Raw genomic sequence first — 19,981 nt, forward strand, 5'->3', positions numbered from 1 at the left:
CCGTCTTTATTAGCGTAGTTTGTGCAGAAAAGTAGAACTTTTAATGCTATTTCATTTTGGAAAAACAACCAACACTTAAATTTAAATTAAGTACATAATATTTCCTTATTTGTATCTATAAATTGATATAATTTTTAATAGAGGAAGTAAATGTTATATTTATAGATCATTATTTAATCAAATGATTAAATTGGCAGAGGTTCAGATAGACAACAATTAATATTATTAAATTTCAAATAATTTCATTTATTATCTATCCTGTGTGCAATGTGAACGACATGATAATTGTAGGCCTAATGTTTATATAAAGAATTATAAGTATATTGAGTACTATTATATCTTCCTTGATAAACACATGAATATCTCTTACTACAAACATACATGTATACATAACACTATACTTGTAAATTACTCTGGTGTACATGTAGACTGTTCCTTGACTAATATTGGTAATTGATTGTAAACATAGAGCTTTGCAATGAACTTTGTATGCACTGGAGAAAAGTTTACAAGTTTTCTACTTAATCTTAAAGTTGCTAATTTTCATCCCCTTTGAATCCCTTTCAAACAAAGATATTGTAAAAATTGAATCTCTAAAAGGAATATTTTTGTCTTTTTTTAAATTGATTGTAAAATAATCAATTCGAGTACATTTCAGCATGGATTAAGCCATCAAAAATTAGATATTCTCTGAAAAATGCATAGCCGTAATCAAAAACTTTTGTGTAGTTAAACTTGTAAAGCATTAAGTTTAATCTGTGGGATTGGTCGAGGTTAGACTGTTATTAGTTCTATTGTTTTCATCTTGATCAAGTTTGTTCTTAGATGTAATGAATAGGAACAAATTGACATCAAGATACATGTAGAATTGAGGTTTTTTGAACAATTGATCACTTATTCATATCTAATTCCCACAAGTATTCCTTGACAATCAGACGGTATTATCCAGTATTTACAGTAGACATTGTCACATTGTTGATATTGGCTGAGTATCTCAAGCTTGATCTTACTGGCCAATTACTGTAAAATCTTTAAAATTTGCTGGCCTTGAGAATAGAGTCAGCCAAAGAATTTAAAAAATTGTTAAAATGTCTGTTTAAAACAACACTGGCTATTTTGAGACTAACCTGTATTTTGTGTGGGTTTTTTTTTACTGTGATCATGTGTGCAATGCCGTGTGAGGGGAATTTTACCCAATTTTACTCAAGTTTCCTTAAGTTTCCTTGTTCTGTAACGTGTACACTAATATAAACATGGGTGCATCTCATTTTTTTATATCATGTGCACTCAAACTACTTTCTATGTCAATGTGTGCATTGTGTCTACATGTATTTTATGTACTTGTATCGGGGGGTTAGATGGCCGAATGGTTAGTGCGTGCACTTTGCACCATAAGGTCTGTCATTGAGTCAAGTGGCATGGTTTCGATTCCCTAGTTGTACGTGACGAGGAATAGGGTCGCTTGTCCAACCTTGTGGGTTTTCTCTGGGTCCACTGGTTCCTCCCACTGCTAAAAGACCCCTACGTGCAAGCGAATTATTGAAATAAAATTGAACCATATATGTTAGTTCCGAAATGGCCTAGTTTGTGTCGAGTGGATGTTAAACCCCATTTTTCTCTCTCTCTCCATTGGATTTAATGACGTACATATAAGTCATTTTCTATAAACCGACCTTTGATGACATTTTGTTTACAATGCGGTACACTAAAGCACATTGTTCAAATCATGTACAACTTATTCAGTAGAAAAAAAAATAAAATGAAATACACCAAAATGTTAAACAAACTCAAATATTTAGATTAAGTTTTGAAAAACAACTAAATGTGTAAACAGTGAAACCACAAACTAAAACAAAAAAAACAAACATCTTGTAAAAAAATCAATGAGTACTTGTGAACTAAGACCTTGACAGCTGGGATAATGTATTATCAAATGTAGTACAAGGGGTACAACTGAAATATTGAAAACAAACGGTACACCATGAAAGTATATTAATTACAATTAAGAAAATACAGATTTTGATTATAATGTCTAAAATACCACACATTATAAACATCAATATTGTGACATTGAAGTGCATTCTGTCGCATTGTGAATTGCAAGAGTGGACTGTCCCGTGCTATTGGCCTCACATTGTTTATCCCATATCGTTCACCCTGTGGACTGTCTCTAGCAGAATGTGTTACTGTACGTTTTATACGCCCACATGGAAATGTGGTCGCATATTGCCATCGCCCTCGTCCGTCTGTCGGTAGGTCCGCCCATCTACAATTTCTTGTGAACACTCTATAGACTACATTTCTCATCTACATGTAATTGTTTTGAAATTGATATTGTGAATCAATAGACCAGATTGTATACATGTATGAAGACTGGCTGCGGTCACATTTATATTAATTAGGTTCGGGTCAACATTTAGAGTTTATGTACGCGTACGAAGTAGATTAATCTGTTGGTGCTTCAAAATGTTATGTGCTCTCAAGTGAGACTTATGTTGATGTTGAAATATTGTGTCAGGAATATTTCGCATAAAGTACCACATATTCTTACATGGTTTAAGGAAAAATTATGTTTCTACCCAAAGCTTCACACACACCAAGCAGATTGGTATCCGAAGTGAACATGGAATACTATTCCAAATGTCGACTTGGGTGTTTGGTGGTTGGATGGTGTAAGGTCTGTCATTGAATCTAGTGGTGGAGTTTCAATCCCAAATTGAAGGTGACAAGGAGTAGGGTCGCCTGCCTAACCTTGTGGATTTTCTCTGGGTCCTCCAGTTTCATCCCATTGCTAAAGACCCCTATGTGCAAGCAAATTATTGAAATAAAATTGTTCTAGAAATATGATAGTCCCAAAATGATCTAGTTGGTGTGGAGTGGATGTTAAACCTCTCTCCCCCAAAGTGTACACAAGTAAGAGGGGTTGCCCGTTTGCTCTTCCTTAGAACAAACATTGTTGAAATGTACTACTGTGTGTATGATATATCATGATGCCAAATTTTTTTTTAGGTGATGAGCGTGACTAAAACAATAGGACACAAGCCTCATGTTACTGTTTCTATAACAAATATTTGTTAGAAGGAAAAACACACTTTAACCCTGTGTGTCTCATGGCACAGCTGGCGTTATGTTAGTTTCATGTTGACAAACAATGAGTAGTATCATCACTGGATTTGCTCCTGAAATCATCAATTTTTTAAGGTTTAATACCCCAAGGACAATTTCTGTGTTTGATTTAATTAATGAAATTTATATCACACTTCTGTAATGTTTCCTCTTAAAAATAGAAATAATATCTCTCTATATTGCTAGATAATGTAAGATAATCCACTTATCCAGCTTGATCTCCTTTCGGAATCTTAAGTATATATTTACTTTTGTAAACTGGTGAAATTGGCAAGCTATGTTGTGTTAAGATTGTACTTTTAAGTACATGTACATTCATTCATAAGTTTCCCTATTATTGTACAATATGGGCCATATAAATATTTCAGAATACATTCTTCTTAACATTTATTTATTGTGGCCAGCGGGGAAAATTTACATGTATTGCTTCAGGAAATCTTTCAGAATGCTTGTTTTAAATTGTTGGTTGTAAATTTTAAGTGCAATTTATGGAAGATGTCTAAAACCAGGGCTACAAGAATGTGGATACCTTGAACACTTTCTGTATACTTAAATATATTTTGTAAATTAGTTACAAAATAAATTAGTTGGTAGAAATTCAAACTAACATCTTTAAGACTATTCCAAGATTCTTGTTAATATTATTAATATTCATATCCTATAACTTTACAGCATACTCCTCACAGTGTTTTGTTTGATTACATGTAGATCTAATCCCACACAGAAATAGCTAGAGAGGGATTTTGTTAAGCGTTCCGTATTTTTATGGCTAGCCCCCGGATCCATTCACTTATTTTGATATGTACGTTTGTTTGTGATTTCTGCGTATTATGTCTTGTCCGTAGATTTGTTTTGTGTAAATTATGTGTGGCACAGTCCCCCTGCACTGACTATTAGGCCATTGCTTCAGGAATATGCTTTGCAGAAGATATACAATGTACAGTAACCATCACAGTCTGTCTTTGTTTCCCAATTGGAACCGAACCCCAAAACTATTCAGCATTTTTGCACTGAACTGTGTACACTCAATCACCTTTGCATTTATCTTTGTTGGATGACCTCTGCCAACACTTTTTTGACAAAACTATTTGGCTACCAAAAAAGTACAAATTTCTGGGAGCCGGAGGGCATATGTCATTTTTTGATGGCTCTTATTTGGTACACTTACTCGTATGTACATGTACATGTATATTCTACTAATTCAATGCCTGATGATATTCAAGCAATATTTGGTGATATTATGCCCACCCACCCTCTTGACAACATAACCTCAAGCAATTCAAAAAGTCCAGTGGACCTGTATGCCCATAATAATTGGTAGAAATGAATAAAATAAAATCAAATCTGGTTTACATGTAACATCCTACTTTTCTGAACTGACTGGGCTATAAATATAGATGGATATCTGCCATACAGTGTGTTATGAGGGACATTACGCTAGGACAGGGGCATTACGGCTTACTTTTTTTGAATTCCAAATTTCAATTGTCCTTATAAATGTATGCCGATGTGTAAATGGGACCTTGGTTTGTTGTTGCATTCGAATGACTAGACACTGTGTTCCTTGTCAGGCCAAAAATTCTGAGAAACTTTCTCGAACCTTACCCAGATAGCGAACCCAACCTGGCTAATGAGCCAGCATCTTACTTAATGAACCACAGCGGCTTCCATAATTGGTATAAAATTATCAGAATTTGAATTTTTCAGTACATGTATTTATTTTATGATCAGTAGTGGAATACCACGTTTTATCAGTGAAATAAAAGTGTTATTCCACTGGCTAGTTGTTTTTACCTAAAATGATTGTAAAATCATAAAATAAATAGAACATTTGTCGTTTTGTCGTGAATAACATATTTTATTTCATCTCTAAGCAAGAAAACGTTTATATTTTCACTCATGCTACGCATTCGTGAAAATATAAGTTTTCTTGCTTCTCGATGAAATGAAATATGTTATTCACTCTAAAACGACAAATATCCTCTATATCTCTTAATGTGAAAAAATTCATACAAAAAAAAGCCTTGTTATAACATTTTACCAACAGTTTTCATTTGTTATGAATACATAACGTTGTTAGTTTCATGAGTTAATCTAAGTATTGTGTAGATTAGATGTTATCTTTAAGTTGTTGTTTATTTCTTAACTTTGTAATAGACATATATTGGTCCTGTATTGGTATCAGTAAATCCATTTAAACAACTTAACATTTACTCTGAAAGAGAAATAGAAATGTATCAAGGAGCTGTAAGTTTAAATATTATCTTTATTTATATCCTTATTGAATTTTTGTTGGAACTATATACATCTATGAGGTAATTATGAGCCGACTCTGAAAGCTGAATCCTTTTGCATCTTTTTTCTTAGTTAAGTGTCTGCATAACTGAGAGGAAGACTTAAAAATTGTGTAACCAAAGCAATTGGTATACCGGTAATTTAAATGAACAAAGATTTGGTTTTCTGAAATAATATATTGTTTTAATGATAGAACCGTGTGTTTCTAACTCTGTGAAAATATGACAGGCATCATACATCAATGGTACTTGATTGTGGCAGGATAGCCGAGTGGTGTTTTTTGACAGTATGTGATTAAGATATCAAAATTGGATAACTTGGCCACATGTCTATTTTGCGTCTTTCAAATTTGGCCTAATAATGACTGACTTTTTTATTTTATAGGCACAGTATGAGAATCCACCACATGTGTATGCGTTAACAGATAACATGTATCGTAATATGTTAATAGAGATGGAGAACCAATGTGTTATTATCAGGTAAAATATTAAGTAGAAAATTGCTGGGCAGTGAGCACAGTTTACCTTGTAAGGATCATGTTCTAATTTTTATACCCCCATATTGAAATGTGGTCGTATATTGTCGTCACCCCCGTCCGTCCGTCAGTCCTGCGTCTACAATTTAAATCTGGTCGTATATTGTTGTCGCCCCGGTCCGGTGTCCACAATTGCTTGTCGACGCTCTAGAGGCTAAAGTTAATATCCGATTGACTTTAAATCTATACACAGTGTTCAAGGTCATGTGACGAATACGCCTACTGATTTTCAGCAATTCCCAATAATTACTGCCAGAGTTATGGTCCTTGATCACTTAAAAAATTCTTGTGGATGCTCTAGAGGCTAATATCCGATTGACTTTAAATTTATACACAGTGTTTAAGGTCATGAGACGAAGAAGCCTATTGATTATCAGCAATTTCCGATAATTACTGCCAGAGTTATGGCCCTTGATCAATTCAAAATATCTTGTGGATGCTCTAGAGGCAAAAGATAATATAAACCGATTGACTTTAAATTTATACACAGTGTTTAAGGTCATGAGACGAAGAAGCCTATTGATTTTCAGTGATTTCGGATAATTACTGCCAGACTTTAAATTTATACGCAGTGTTTGAGGCCATGAGATGAAGAATCCTATTGATTTTCAACGATTTCCGATAATTACTGCCAAAGTTATGGCCCTTGATTACTTTGAAAAATCTTGTGACGCTCTAGAGGCTTATGTTATCATCCGATTGACTTCAGATTGATACACAGAGTTTAAGGTCTTGAAACGAACAAGTATATTGATTTTCAATGAATTTTGATAACTTGAACAGCTAAATCCATGATATTAAATATTTCGTATACTAAACGTTAGCATGGGGCAGAAATTTATAAAAACCAAACAAATTCTATTGATTTTCTGATAATTACTTAATGAGTTGTTACTCTTAATCAGATTTTAGTGTATTATAAATGTTTCATTACTGAAAAAGTAAAAATATGTGACAACTCTTGTTGACTGCCCGGACGATTTAGCTGCTTTGGGCATATGTTTCGTTGCCTGGCAACCTATCTTTCTTCTTTTGATTGATCAAAATCCAAATTAGAACATGGCAATAAATGATTGTTTTAGTTTCTCAACTGATTATATACAAAATAAATTCATATTTTTTTTATGTCCTATTGACCATTGATCCAAATACATGATTCCATTGACAATCACAAGCCACATTTTCAATGGAGAGTTGTAAGACACCCAGTTGATAAATCAGCAAGCCAACTGAGAGACCTTGCTTAGTTCTAATTGGCCTTGCACATTATAGATGGATAAAACGACAAATTAAAGATAAAAGATAATTTTTTACAAATCAAAGAAGTTTGTATGAGTTGTTTAGTTATTAACAAAATGGACGATTTGACTGTTGGTTGGGCATATATTTTGTTGCCTGGCAACCTGTTTCAAACTGGTAGAATAATTGATTAATGTTACTTGTTTTAGTGGTGAGAGTGGAGCTGGTAAAACAGTGGCAGCTAAGTATATCATGGCATATATAGCTAAAGTTTCCGGTGGTGGTCCTTTAGTACAGGTAAGTTGTTAAGCGAAAGGTAGAAATGTAGGACGTTAACCCACATTTCATTAATTCATTCATAAGTAAAATATAGGCAAATAGACCAGTCAGTTTATGAAAAAAAAGGTGTCAAACCCTAAAAAAATTGCAAGAAAAGGTTTTTGGATGGTTTCTGGTAGTTTACCAAAATTGAAGTACCGAAGAGTCCCTAAATTTTGAGGGTAAATGCCAGGTTTTTCAATAGATCAGTCAATTTATGAAAAAAGTGAGGCCAATCCCCAAGCAATTGCAAGAAAATGTGTTTTCATGGTTTCTGGTAGAGTTGGGTGTACTGAAAGACATCCTAAAAGTTGACCAAAATCGAAGTACCGGAAAGTCCCATATTTAAACGGTAAAACTTCAGACAAGCATAAAGTCTTCAATTTTTAAGAAAAACAAATAAAACTGACATCTGTCCATATTAGACGTTTCATACAACGATCTTTTCATCTATTGCTTAACTGTATCAAATATTGTTTTTGTTTTTATTTTCAGAGAGTAAAAGATATTATATTAGAATCAAATCCTTTATTAGAAGCTTTTGGTAATGCCAAAACAGTTAGAAATAATAATTCAAGTAGATTTGTAAGTTTAATATATATATAAATTAGTTTTACAAGTGATATTTAATATTTCTTTGATGTATCCTACAATAATTCTGGACCATTTCAATTTTGTGAAGAAATAAATATTTATTTTATAGGATTTACAAAAATTATTTAACATCAATTCTCTTGACTTTATTAAGATTTATATTTTGTTTCAGGGTAAATATGTAGAAATTCAGTTCAGTAGAGGTGGTGAGCCGGATGGTGGGAAAATATCAAATTTTTTATTAGAAAAGGTAAATATATTGTTGAGATTATGACAAAGAATGCATTTGGGCTTTGACATATTTTTATAGCGCCACATTTACCGTAAATGTCATTAAAATTAATGATTGGTCAATTTGACAACCACCGATTATGGGTTGGACATACAGTTTTGGATTATCAGCATGACTATTTACACTAACAGTTAAATCTTTTAAAATTTATTTCCAGTCTAGAGTTGTTAGTCAGAATATTAAAGAAAGAGGTTTTCATATATTTTATCAATTGTGTGCTGGTGCAACAAGTGAAATGAAAGGTTGGAAATATTTTTATTCATTTATTTCATAGCTTTGAAATTTGGTAGATTAAAGTTTGTTCAAATAGACACGTTTTAAATGGATTAACAAACCTTTGTTTAGGCAATAATATGTCTGTTGAAAATGGTTGATTGTCTCTGTGATTTATGATAAAAAGGTTTTATGTTGTACTACAATTGTAGCTATTTATAGTCATTACATACTCTTATCCAATGATTTATGTTGATAGATGTTCTCTATCAAAACTTCCAATTTTGGTTTCAAAATAAAAATCTTTCAACACTTTGCAATTGCTCTTCAGAAGATGCCCAGTTATGTTAAAATAAGGAAGCATGGGAATTTAAATATATGAGTTAGCTCCATCCATTCCTTGATGATAGATTGTTCTTGTTTCTGAGAGAAAAATGTTAAGCTACCAATGCTTGTGATATTTTTAAAAACTACATAACTGTCCTGTGATTAAATCCTATATTGATATCATTACAGAGAATCTTGGAGTTACAACACCAGAGTATTATTATTATTTAAATCAATCCGCTACCTATGATGTAGAAGGTACAGATGATAGTAAAGAATTTCAGGATACACTGGTAATTATGTAAATATTTCATTAAAGGCAACTAAAAGCAGCAGAATAATCACATCAATATCCATTGTCCTCTGATTATAAAAACCTGGCTTTGCTGTACATAGAAAGATATCTTCGTATTAATCACGGTCGGCAACATAATGTTACTTATACATTGAACTCTTTTGAACCAATAACTATATGTTATGGACTGTAGTTATGTAAAGATGATTGGAGGTAGGAATAATCAGGAAGTAAGTTCTCTTTGTAAGGGATATTATGTGCAACCTGTGTGATATGATATATATCTTAAACTAATACTCATCCGGGGTGCTTGATTGTCAGTCCGGAATGTCCCGAATTGCCAGAATTGCAATCAAGTGATATGGAATTCAGCCCTGTCATAGTTCTGCCAGTCCCGACAGATGAGGTGGTGTGAATAGAATCGTGACGTATTTTAAGTAACAAATATGTTTCAGCTGTCATGATTGGTTGTACTCCGAAATTCTCCTTTTCACTCAATCGACACTATTTTTAGAATTGAGAGAATTTAATTCCAGAACTGTCAATCGAGTATCCCCTTTATTAAGTGTTTGGGCTTTGTTTAAGACAATAAGCAATAGTTTAAGATCAATAAACACATAAGCAGTACACCTCTCGTGGTATTGATGAAGTTTTAAACTATTTATATATTATAGAGAGCTATGCAGGTTATAGGTATACCAGATACTACACAGATGGATATAATGTCTATAGCAGCAGGTATATTACATCTAGGTAATATAAGTTTTACAGAAGATGGAAATTATGCTGTAGTATCAGATGATGAATGTAAGTATATAATATACATATAACTTTTTAAATGAATTAAAAAAATTGGGACTATCCGTTGCAATTAACTACCTTCGAGGTACATGTACATCAGTTTCAGGAAGATGTACATCAATTTCACAAAGATGTACAAGAGAGCTCATAATGCATCTTTTGACCATTATTAATACACATGGCTTACATCTTTTAAGCTTGGGCTTAGTGGTATGAATAGCTATACACAGAACAAATCTGAAAATTTTTGGGGGGAATTAGTCGAAAAAAGAAGCTGCTATTATCACTAAATAAGTCCCAAAAATCTTCAGAAAATTACTGAAAAAATGTAAACAAAACAACAAGAATGACGACTAAATCTGCTCAATTTTTGTCAAGGTCATTGAGGTGTAAATAAGGTTAGGGCATGTGATTGTTGCATGGCGAGATTGTAGGTTAGGTTTAATAATTTGGGGGAGAGGTTACTGTTTACATCTTGTGATCTATGATGAAAAATTTATCTGGCCTTATTATTTAGCACTAACCTAGACACCACCTATCGAAAATGGGAAGTTAACTCTATTTACCTCTATTAAAACAACTGAAAATAAATAGAATCGGTAAACCCTTAATATTCTGGGTGCCGTGTATTGAGGACTCGTGCTGATACTGGAATAATTCGGATAATTCGAGACAAGGGTTAAGAAAACAGTCTACAATGATTTTGTACCTTATATACCATTATTGAAATGCCAATGCTATATTTATATATATATGTTAATATTTGTTTATTATAGTTTTACCGTTCCCAGCATTTCTATTTGGAATAGATCAAGAATTGTTACGTGATAAATTAACGGGTAGAGTCATGGACAGTAAATGGGGAGGTAAATCTGAATCTATAGCTATGAAATTAAATAAGGAACAAGCAGAATATACCAGAGATGCTTTAGCTAAAGTTCTATATGCTCGTGTTTTTGATTATCTTGTTACAGTAAGTAGTATTTTATTATTAATTATTCAAAATTCTTTTACGTTTCGTTTATGCTATTTAGAGCTGTATATGACTGACTCTTACACTTCTGTATAAAACATGAATGGCGCGTTTAAGAAACATGAATGGCATGCCTTTGATAAATTATCCAGCAACTGGTCTTTAGATTTTGACAGATTTATCTCTCTTTTTTTGTCGTCGCCCCTGTCTGTCTGTCCGTCCGTTCACATTTTGTTTGTGGACACTCTATAGGTCAAAATTTTTATCTAATTTTGACGAAAAATATAGATTTATCTCCTAAATATCTTGGTTCCTTTTGATATTTGTGTATATTGGACTGTAACTTCCTGGATTAAGGGCCATTGCCCCTGATTGTACAGAAAATCACATTTTTAGCTTGTGGAAACTCTAGAGGTCACAATTTTTTTCCGGTTTTGATGAAACTTAAAAAGTATGTTTATGACCCAAACTCTAGAGGTCACAATTTTTTTCCGATTTTGATGAAAAATCAAAAAATCTTGATTCATTTTGATATTCGCGCATATCGGAATATAACTACATAGATTATGGCCCCTGATTGTACGAAAAATTGTGTTTTTTAGCTTGATGACCATCTAGAGGTCACAATTTTTATCTGATTTTAAAAACTGTTCAAATATATCACTTTTACACTTTAGCTTGATGACCATCTAGAGGTCACAATTTTTATCTGATTTTAAAAACTGTTCAAATGTATCACTTTGACACCATAATGACTGGTTAATTCAAATTTCGTGAAAATCAGACCAAAATTGCCCAACAAAATGGCCGCTCCTCATACGCAAATATTGTAAAAGTATGTAATAACAAGATTTGTTTTTGATGAAACTTAAAATGTTTGTTTATATCCCAAAGATCTTTATTTCTTTTCTTCATATTCGCACAGATTGGACTGTAACTTACTGGATTATGGACCCTGATTGTACGAAAAATTGTGATTTTTGGCTTGTTGGACCCTCTAGAGTTCAAAATATTTATCCAATTTCAAAAGCTGTTCAAATATATTGCGTTTTAATTAGTGGATCGACTAGAGGTCACAATTTTTTGCGATTTTAAAAAAAAGTTAAAATATGACATTGTTCAACCATAGTAAAGATTGAGTTTGAATTTTGTGAAAATCTAAGCGAAACTGACCGAAAAAATGGCCGCTCCTCATTCCAAAATAGTGTAAAATTATGTAATGCAAAGGTTGTGGCCCCTCCAAACGTTACAATTTTGATTTGATTTCGATGAAACCTAAAATATATATTTATATCCCAAAGATCTTGCTTGGTTCCTTTCGATATTCACTCATATCATATCGGACGGTAACTTCTTGGATTATGGTCCCAGATTGTACGAACAATCACATTTTTAGCTTGTGAAACCCTTTAGAGGTCACAATTTCTATCCAATTTAAAAAAAAAACGTTTAAATATATCGCTGTTACACCATAATGACAATTGATTTCAAATTTTGGGAGAATCGGACCGAAACTGCCTGACAAGATAGTCGCTCTCCTTATGCAAATAGTGTAAAAGTATGCAATACCAAGGTTTTGGACCCTCTAGAGGTCACAATTTTTATCAGATTTTAATGAAACTTAAAATATTTGTTTATATCCCAAAGGTCTGGGTTCCTTTCAATACTTGTGCGCATCGGACCCTAACTTTCTGGGTTATGGTCCCTAATTGTATGAAAAATCACTTTTTTTAAAGCTTGTTTTCTGTCCATCTCTTGCAAAATGTTTGTCTATCTTTGATGGCAACTGTTTGTTATCCTACCTCTGTCATTTGATAAAATTTTAATAAAGAATTTGAATTGTTTTACAGTCTGTAAATAGTGCCATGCAGAAAGATAAAGAAGAAGTGAATGTAGGAATTTTAGATATCTATGGTTTTGAAATATTCCAAAGAAATGGTTTTGAGCAGTTTTGTATTAATTATGTTAATGAGAAATTACAGCAGATTTTTATAGAATTAACTTTGAAAGCTGAACAAGTAAGTCCATATTTCAAACATTTTGTTAACAGTTTGTTCTCCTTATGACCTCTGACATTCTGCTCCAGCAGAGTTTCCATAGCAATTTTGCTCATTGAATTTGCATGTCATGTTTTTTTTTATTGTAAGTAATGTCAATTCATGTGTCAGTACTCATATTTATCAATTCTAGATATCTGACATTATTGACTTGTGATTGAAAAGTAAAGCGACTGACAGATTAACTTCCCATTTACCAATTTTATTTAATTAGTATAGATAGTCAGTTGTTTGTGTGCTTTACCTTGCGCTATCACTACACAATTATAATAAATAATATTAATTAGATTACATAATGTCATGCTGTGTTATATTTAAGGTTTTGCTATATTTGGTGTATTTATATTATAGGAAGAGTATGTACAAGAAGGTATAAAGTGGACACCTATAGAGTATTTTAATAATAAGATAGTATGTGATTTAATAGAAGAAAAGAAACCACCAGGTATTATGTGTGTACTGGATGATGTCTGTGCCACCATGCATGCTGTGTCAGAGGGAGCAGATAGTAAATTTCTTGAGGTGAGTAAATTAAATGGGTGTTAAATGAGCTAGTCCAAATTCACAGACCACCCTATCCCCACCCCAAGGAAAATCATCTTAAGCACTCCTGATAATTAGAATTAAAGATTGTTAAATATGTTAGTCCAGATTCACAGACCACCCCCAAAGAAAATCATATTATGTACCCCCGTTAATAAGCATACTTGCATTATATGATGATCAATAAATAAGCGTTCCTGTCCGATATGATAATAATTACAATGGCCTATAAAATGTTTGATATGCAAACAAATATTTATTTCATGAACAGAAATTATAAAATTTGTTATCTATGTCAATTAATTTTGTTTTAACAGAAATTACAAGGTGCTGTCGGTACTCACAATCATTATCAGGGTTCGAACTGTGGCTTTATTATACATCATTATGCAGGCAAAGTAAGTCAAACTACTCTTTTTCAATTTGGTAAGGTTAACATTGTCTAGCTGTTTGGATGCAATGGTGTGCACGTAAAAGAACCATTGACAGTTTGAAGCGTAGGTCTCATATAGAGCTGATGTCCTAGTAAAATTTTCCTCACAGTACACTTCATATTCCTTTCTTCATTTGCCAAATGGAGCAGAAATTAGGACATTAAATCCCATTTCATTTCATTTCCACATAATTTGAATAATTATTCATCTAAATCGACGTCTGTCGCTATACCTCAGAGGTGGGGTTTACAATTTGCATTCAACCATTTGTTTGTTTTCTAATTACATCTTGTTGATAACATAAACTACCAGCCTAACTTTTAATCTTAATATGCTTCTTGACATGATCATCTAGATTGGGTCACATGATTGGCTGTCAATTATGATACATAGGGTTTTTTTTTTCATAGATTTGATTTTGTTTCTATAAGTCTTGGGGGGGTGGGGTGGATGGTCGAATGGTTAGCACGTGCGTGCTGTATCATAAGGTCTGTCATTGAGTCAACTGCCGTGATTTCGAATCCCTGGTTGTACGCGACAAGGATTAGGGTCGCCTGTCCAACCTCTTGGGTTTTCTCTGGGTCCTCCGGTTTCCTCCCACTGCTAAAGACCCCCACGCGCAAGCAAATTATAGAAATAAAATTGAACCATTTGTTAGTCCCGATATGACCTAGTTTGTGTCGAGTTTACATTAAACCCCATTTATCTCTCTCTCATTTCTATAAGTCCAGTTGATAGTAAAATACAAACAATGGATGAAGTGATGTATTATCTATACAACCAAATAATAATGCCTAGTGTATTTACAGTAATCATACAATGTCAATTTGTTTTGTAGGTAACATATACATCAGATGGTTTCTGTGAGAGAAATAGGGATGTTTTATTTTCAGATCTTATACAACTCATGCAGGGTAGTACCAAGTAAGTTATGTAAATATCTACTTGTGGCATATCATTTAGAAATTTGGAGATAAAATTCAATTTTACTCTTTCCTGAAAACCACTCCTTTGCACTTCCATTGTATAATATTGTTGTCATTGTTACCTTTTATGTATACATGTATCTATCACTGTACTATGCTTTATCAATCTTTGCTTGATAAAAACGACAACCTTCATCGATACATCACAAGAGATAATCATCCATTTTATTTGAGACTGATGTTAACTTGCAACCTCAGTGATGTTAACTGGCAGTCTCAGGGATGTTAACTGGCAGCCACAGTTGATTGTTATTGTTAACTTGCAGTCTCAGTGATGTTAACAGACAGCCTCAGTCTTGTTAACTTACAGCCTTAGTCTTGTTAACTTGAAATATTCTTGTTAACTAGCAGTAGTCTTGTTTAACTGGCAGCCTCAGTCTTGTTAACTTGCAGCCATGTTCTTTTCATCTAAAATGGTGATCTTTTAAGATAAATCTAAGCCTGTTCACTAATCTTTGTAATTTTCAGTGTTTTACCTGTTTTTATGTGACATATTTATAGTATTTTTTTACATATGTTTATTTTTAGTGAGTTTATAGCTGATTTATTTCCTGAAGATGTTTCTTCTACAACCAAAGGTCGTCCCACAACAGCTAGTTCTAAAATAAAGGTAATTTATAAATTAAATACTTGCACTAAAGTGGTGCTATTCCACGAAAAAACGAACTTGTCAAACCGATACACAATGACGTTGGTAATAATTTTTTATTTATAGCAGGCAAACAGTTTATATTAGTTACTGAGGTCTTTGTACAGTAGAATCTGTATTAAGCAGCCACTCAAGGAAATTTTCAGGACTGACCGCTTAACGGGAGTGGCCTCTTAATAAAATCTCAGTGTTTGGAAGCAAACATCAATACTTGCATCAATAAATTTGGCCGTCACTGAAACTTGCTTGGAATGAAAATTCTTTGACTCAAATCTCTGACATAACTTCTGTAAACGTGTCATTTTGTATCAATATCGATACTACTGTCTACCATGATGCATTCGGTAATAATTCGAAGAAAATCCATGAATTAATTTTATTTTATCAAAAAAGCACATGAACAAAAAAAAAAACATCGCTGAATTTGTTACCTATTATCTGGGGGTGTAACTCTGCATGAAATATTATAGGAGGCGCTAAAACGTCTGTCTAGCAACAAAGTGGCAATGGATAAGAGATACTAGATGATATTAACAAAACTCGACTTCGTCGGTACTTTTAGTTTATTCAATCAGTATCAAATAATGTTACGGTTTGTCGTTTAATAAAACAAAAGATTAATTAACAGATAATCCCGTGTTTATTGTTATTTTCACATTTCTTTTTACCTGATCGGGGGGGGGGGGGGGTCCAGTTAATTAACTATTAATCACAGGATTAGCGGGGTTTTTACGAAGAACGACAAGATGGTATCATTCAACAATGGCCGTTGAATGGGCGCTGTTTTGTTACATTTATTAGTAAAATAGTGACCGTTGGCCACGTTAGAGGAGTGACTGTTGATTAAAGAGATGAAACAATAGAATTTTTACGGGGGGGGAATTTATCATGACCGTTGACAAGGAGTTGTCGCTGACTAGGAGTGGCTGCTCATACAGATTCTACTGTATGTCTCTTGAGCATGTCCAATTTTGTACAATATTTGCTGTTATTTGTGTTATATTTTACCTTAGAATAACTTGAAATATTTGATTAAATCAGAGGTAAATTAAACATTGCTCTCTACTGAAAGCTGAAGTTGAAAATAAATTCTTAAACTAAATTGTATGAATAATTGATGAAAATATTTTCAGACTCAGGCAAATAAATTAGTTGTAACACTGATGAAATGTACACCACATTATATTCGTTGTATTAAACCTAATGAAACAAAGAAAGCCAGAGATTGGGAGGACAGCAGGTAATTTTCTCCATACATATATCAACCAAAATGACAGATTGTTGAGTTACTTCCCCAATTTCAAAAATATATAGTGGGTTATTATTTAATTAAGTAAACAAACTTTTATGAAGATTGGGTTTGCTTGTACAATAAAGATAGAATTATTAATTTTTTTTTATACTTTCCACATCAAGATGGCCATGTGAAATCAAAAGAAACTAATGTAAACTTTAAATGGCCATTACTTAAAATTATAATGAGGAATTTGAATAATTAAGGTCTTAAATTTTCTATAATTATACTTCTGGTTATACATATTGTTAATATTAAATGTGAATTGTTACTTTGATCATGGTTGATTTTAGATGGATGTATTTAAAATCACCACAGACTGTGGTAGGTCTGAATTCACTAGGACATTTAACCCCATTTCATTTCAATTCACCTCTATACGATGACCAGAAATCCATGCACTAACCCACATAAAGTAATGTCATTTGCAAAGTGATGGAAAGCTCCTTGAATATACTAACTTGTTGTATCTGAGTGCTTGATTGGCTTATTTATTTTGGACTATAACAGTATAGTCAAAATACACCAAATCAGAAATGAAAAACGCTCAGCAATAATCTTCCAAATGGTAGTTCCTCTTTAATTATTGCTCTTTCTTGTTTTAATCTAAAGGTTCTTACTTAGTTTAATAAACTGTTGTATTCTATTTATCTTATATTAATATAGAGTGAAACATCAAGTGGAATATTTAGGATTAAAAGAGAATATCCGAGTAAGAAGAGCTGGTTTTGCATTTAGAAGAGAATTTAGGAAATTCTTAAAGAGGTGAGGTTATTGATTTTTATGCACCTACATCGAAATATTGTCGTCACCCCATTCCACGCATCTATCGACTACTAGCAACAGAGCCTAAAGTTCAATTATTATGCAATATATATTTATATTCATGAGATTAAGACTAAAGAGGTTAATTATTTTCAACTTTTTAAAATAATTATATGTTAGAGTAATCGCCCTTGATCCATTTGAAAATCATGTGTGTGCCCTAAAGGCTAAGATTATCTTCTGATTGACTTGAAATTTATACACAGTGTTTAAGTTTATGAGTTGAACAAGTTTATTGATTTTCAACAATTTCCGATAATTACTGTCAGAATTTTCACCTTTGATCAATTTGGAAGTCCTGAAAAATCTTGTGGATGGTCTAATTTTTCCACTGATCAATTTGAAAAATCTTGTGGATGCTCTAATTATTTCTGGTAATTACTTCATGGGTTGTTTCACTAGAATAATTTTTATTACATCTAACCTACACATTGTGCAGGTTTTTAACTTGGCCATTATCACATTCTTACAACATTAGGCTATTGTCTATAGATTAAACATATTCATCTCCAATAATTATGGTTTTCACAATACACTTGTTGATCATAACTACTGTTTTCCTAATGAGATTTATGTTTTTACAGATATAATATCCTTACACCTGAAACATATCCAGAATGGCACGGTGATCCTAAACAAGGTATAAAACATCTCATGAACTCTGTTAACATGGATCCAGATCAGTTTCAGATGGGAAGAACAAAAGTTTTTGTTAAAAATCCTGAATCTGTAAGTTATTGTCAATTTATTTACCTACATCATAGATATTAATACTCCAATTAAAAAAGTACTAAGATAATTATTGTAGAAAAGTAAATAATGATTAAGCGATAGTTTTGTATGGTGTGAATACTATTATTTTAAAAAGATAAAATATGTATAGTACTGTCTCCATCGCATGGAGTACAAATATCAATTTACAGTTAATACAAAAGAATATATAAATGAAGATAAAATTGATATATTTATATATTATATTTTTTTCATTAGCTGTTTTTATTAGAAGAAATGAGAGAGAGAAAGTATGATAAATTTGCTCGTGTTATACAAAAGGCTTACAGAAAACATTTTGCCTGGAAACAGTATTTTAAACTTAGGGAAGAAGGTAAGTTTATATTTTTGCCTTGCAGATGTTAAAAGTGAAGTCTGCACTCATATTGAGTAACATTTGCTTGTTCAGTAAATGAAACATAAATTACCATAATTGTATTAAATGAAATGGTGAACTCCACCAGATGAAATTAAGTGCACAGTACTTAGTGACTAAATAACATTGTGTCTCAAAGTTGTTCTGTAAGATTGAACATTATTTCATTCTTTTATTTATTTCATTTGTTTTCCAGCTTGATTCACATTTTCTATGTGAATAGCTTATTATGATATCTAACTTTCTACAAAGCCCCTAAAGTAGTAAGTTGACAAATATAAATTTCATGATTCATTATTTGTTTAATATGTCATGTCTGATTTATATTTTAGCATCTGATATTCTAATGAATAAGAAGGAGCGAAGAAGATTCAGTTTGAATCGTAATTTTGTTGGTGACTATATTGGTTTGGATGATGCACCAGAGTTACGTGCTCTTGTTGGTAAGAGAGAAAGGATAGAGTTTGCAGATTCTGTTACTAAATATGACAGAAGATTCAAGGTGAGATAAAACCCACTTTAAATCAGGGGCACGTTGACCCTGGATTTTCTGGGCCCCCAAAAAACAATATTTATATGTGTGTGTGGGGAGAGGGGGGTGGGGGGCCCCTCCCAGTGCCGCTCGGTAATATTGGGCTGTGTGGAACATGCTAGAGTCAACTTGTAGCATATCTGACCCACGGTATATGTTTGACATTTTTTGAGCATTGAAAACCGCATTGGAACTGCGTGATTTTTTGCAATTTGCGATGGGGCACCAAAACCATGACACAAAGCTGCTTTAAATTAATAAACACTGGATTCACTAGAAATAAATCTACATCAAATAATGTAACCCTATGTTCCACACTAAATGAAAATGGTTTTTTTGTTAGTAGTAAAAATTAATTACGTAGAAATTGTTTTGAAATGAGATGCCAAATGATAATAATTTAAATAAATGAAATTATGTTAGAAGGATTTTTCAGCTGAAATATAACTATGCATGATTTGTCTGATTTTGAAATATGTCAAATTTCTCACAGCCTAATCCACACT

The 19,981-nt window shown here is 32.6% G+C and overlaps 1 protein-coding gene across 2 annotated transcripts in view; it reads left to right on the forward strand.

The window, feature by feature from the left end:
* LOC126817310 (unconventional myosin-Ie) overlaps positions 1–19,981 on the forward strand; it is a 49,002-nt gene that overhangs the window by 14,180 nt on the left and 14,841 nt on the right. For both annotated transcript variants that reach the window (XM_050544167.2, XM_050544168.2), the window contains exons 3-21: positions 5,284–5,373; positions 5,806–5,900; positions 7,405–7,492; positions 8,009–8,098; positions 8,280–8,357; positions 8,557–8,641; positions 9,129–9,232; positions 9,909–10,041; positions 10,812–11,008; positions 12,859–13,026; positions 13,417–13,587; positions 13,926–14,006; positions 14,881–14,966; positions 15,557–15,638; positions 16,811–16,917; positions 17,638–17,736; positions 18,381–18,525; positions 18,787–18,901; positions 19,276–19,445. In XM_050544167.2, coding sequence (XP_050400124.1) covers positions 5,284–5,373; positions 5,806–5,900; positions 7,405–7,492; positions 8,009–8,098; positions 8,280–8,357; positions 8,557–8,641; positions 9,129–9,232; positions 9,909–10,041; positions 10,812–11,008; positions 12,859–13,026; positions 13,417–13,587; positions 13,926–14,006; positions 14,881–14,966; positions 15,557–15,638; positions 16,811–16,917; positions 17,638–17,736; positions 18,381–18,525; positions 18,787–18,901; positions 19,276–19,445 — 2,184 coding nt within the window. The remainder of the gene's footprint in view (positions 1–5,283; positions 5,374–5,805; positions 5,901–7,404; positions 7,493–8,008; positions 8,099–8,279; positions 8,358–8,556; positions 8,642–9,128; positions 9,233–9,908; positions 10,042–10,811; positions 11,009–12,858; positions 13,027–13,416; positions 13,588–13,925; positions 14,007–14,880; positions 14,967–15,556; positions 15,639–16,810; positions 16,918–17,637; positions 17,737–18,380; positions 18,526–18,786; positions 18,902–19,275; positions 19,446–19,981) is intronic.

Source organism: Patella vulgata, chromosome 4, assembly GCF_932274485.2.
Source record: "Patella vulgata chromosome 4, xgPatVulg1.2, whole genome shotgun sequence".
NCBI classification, from domain to species: domain Eukaryota; kingdom Metazoa; phylum Mollusca; class Gastropoda; family Patellidae; genus Patella; species Patella vulgata.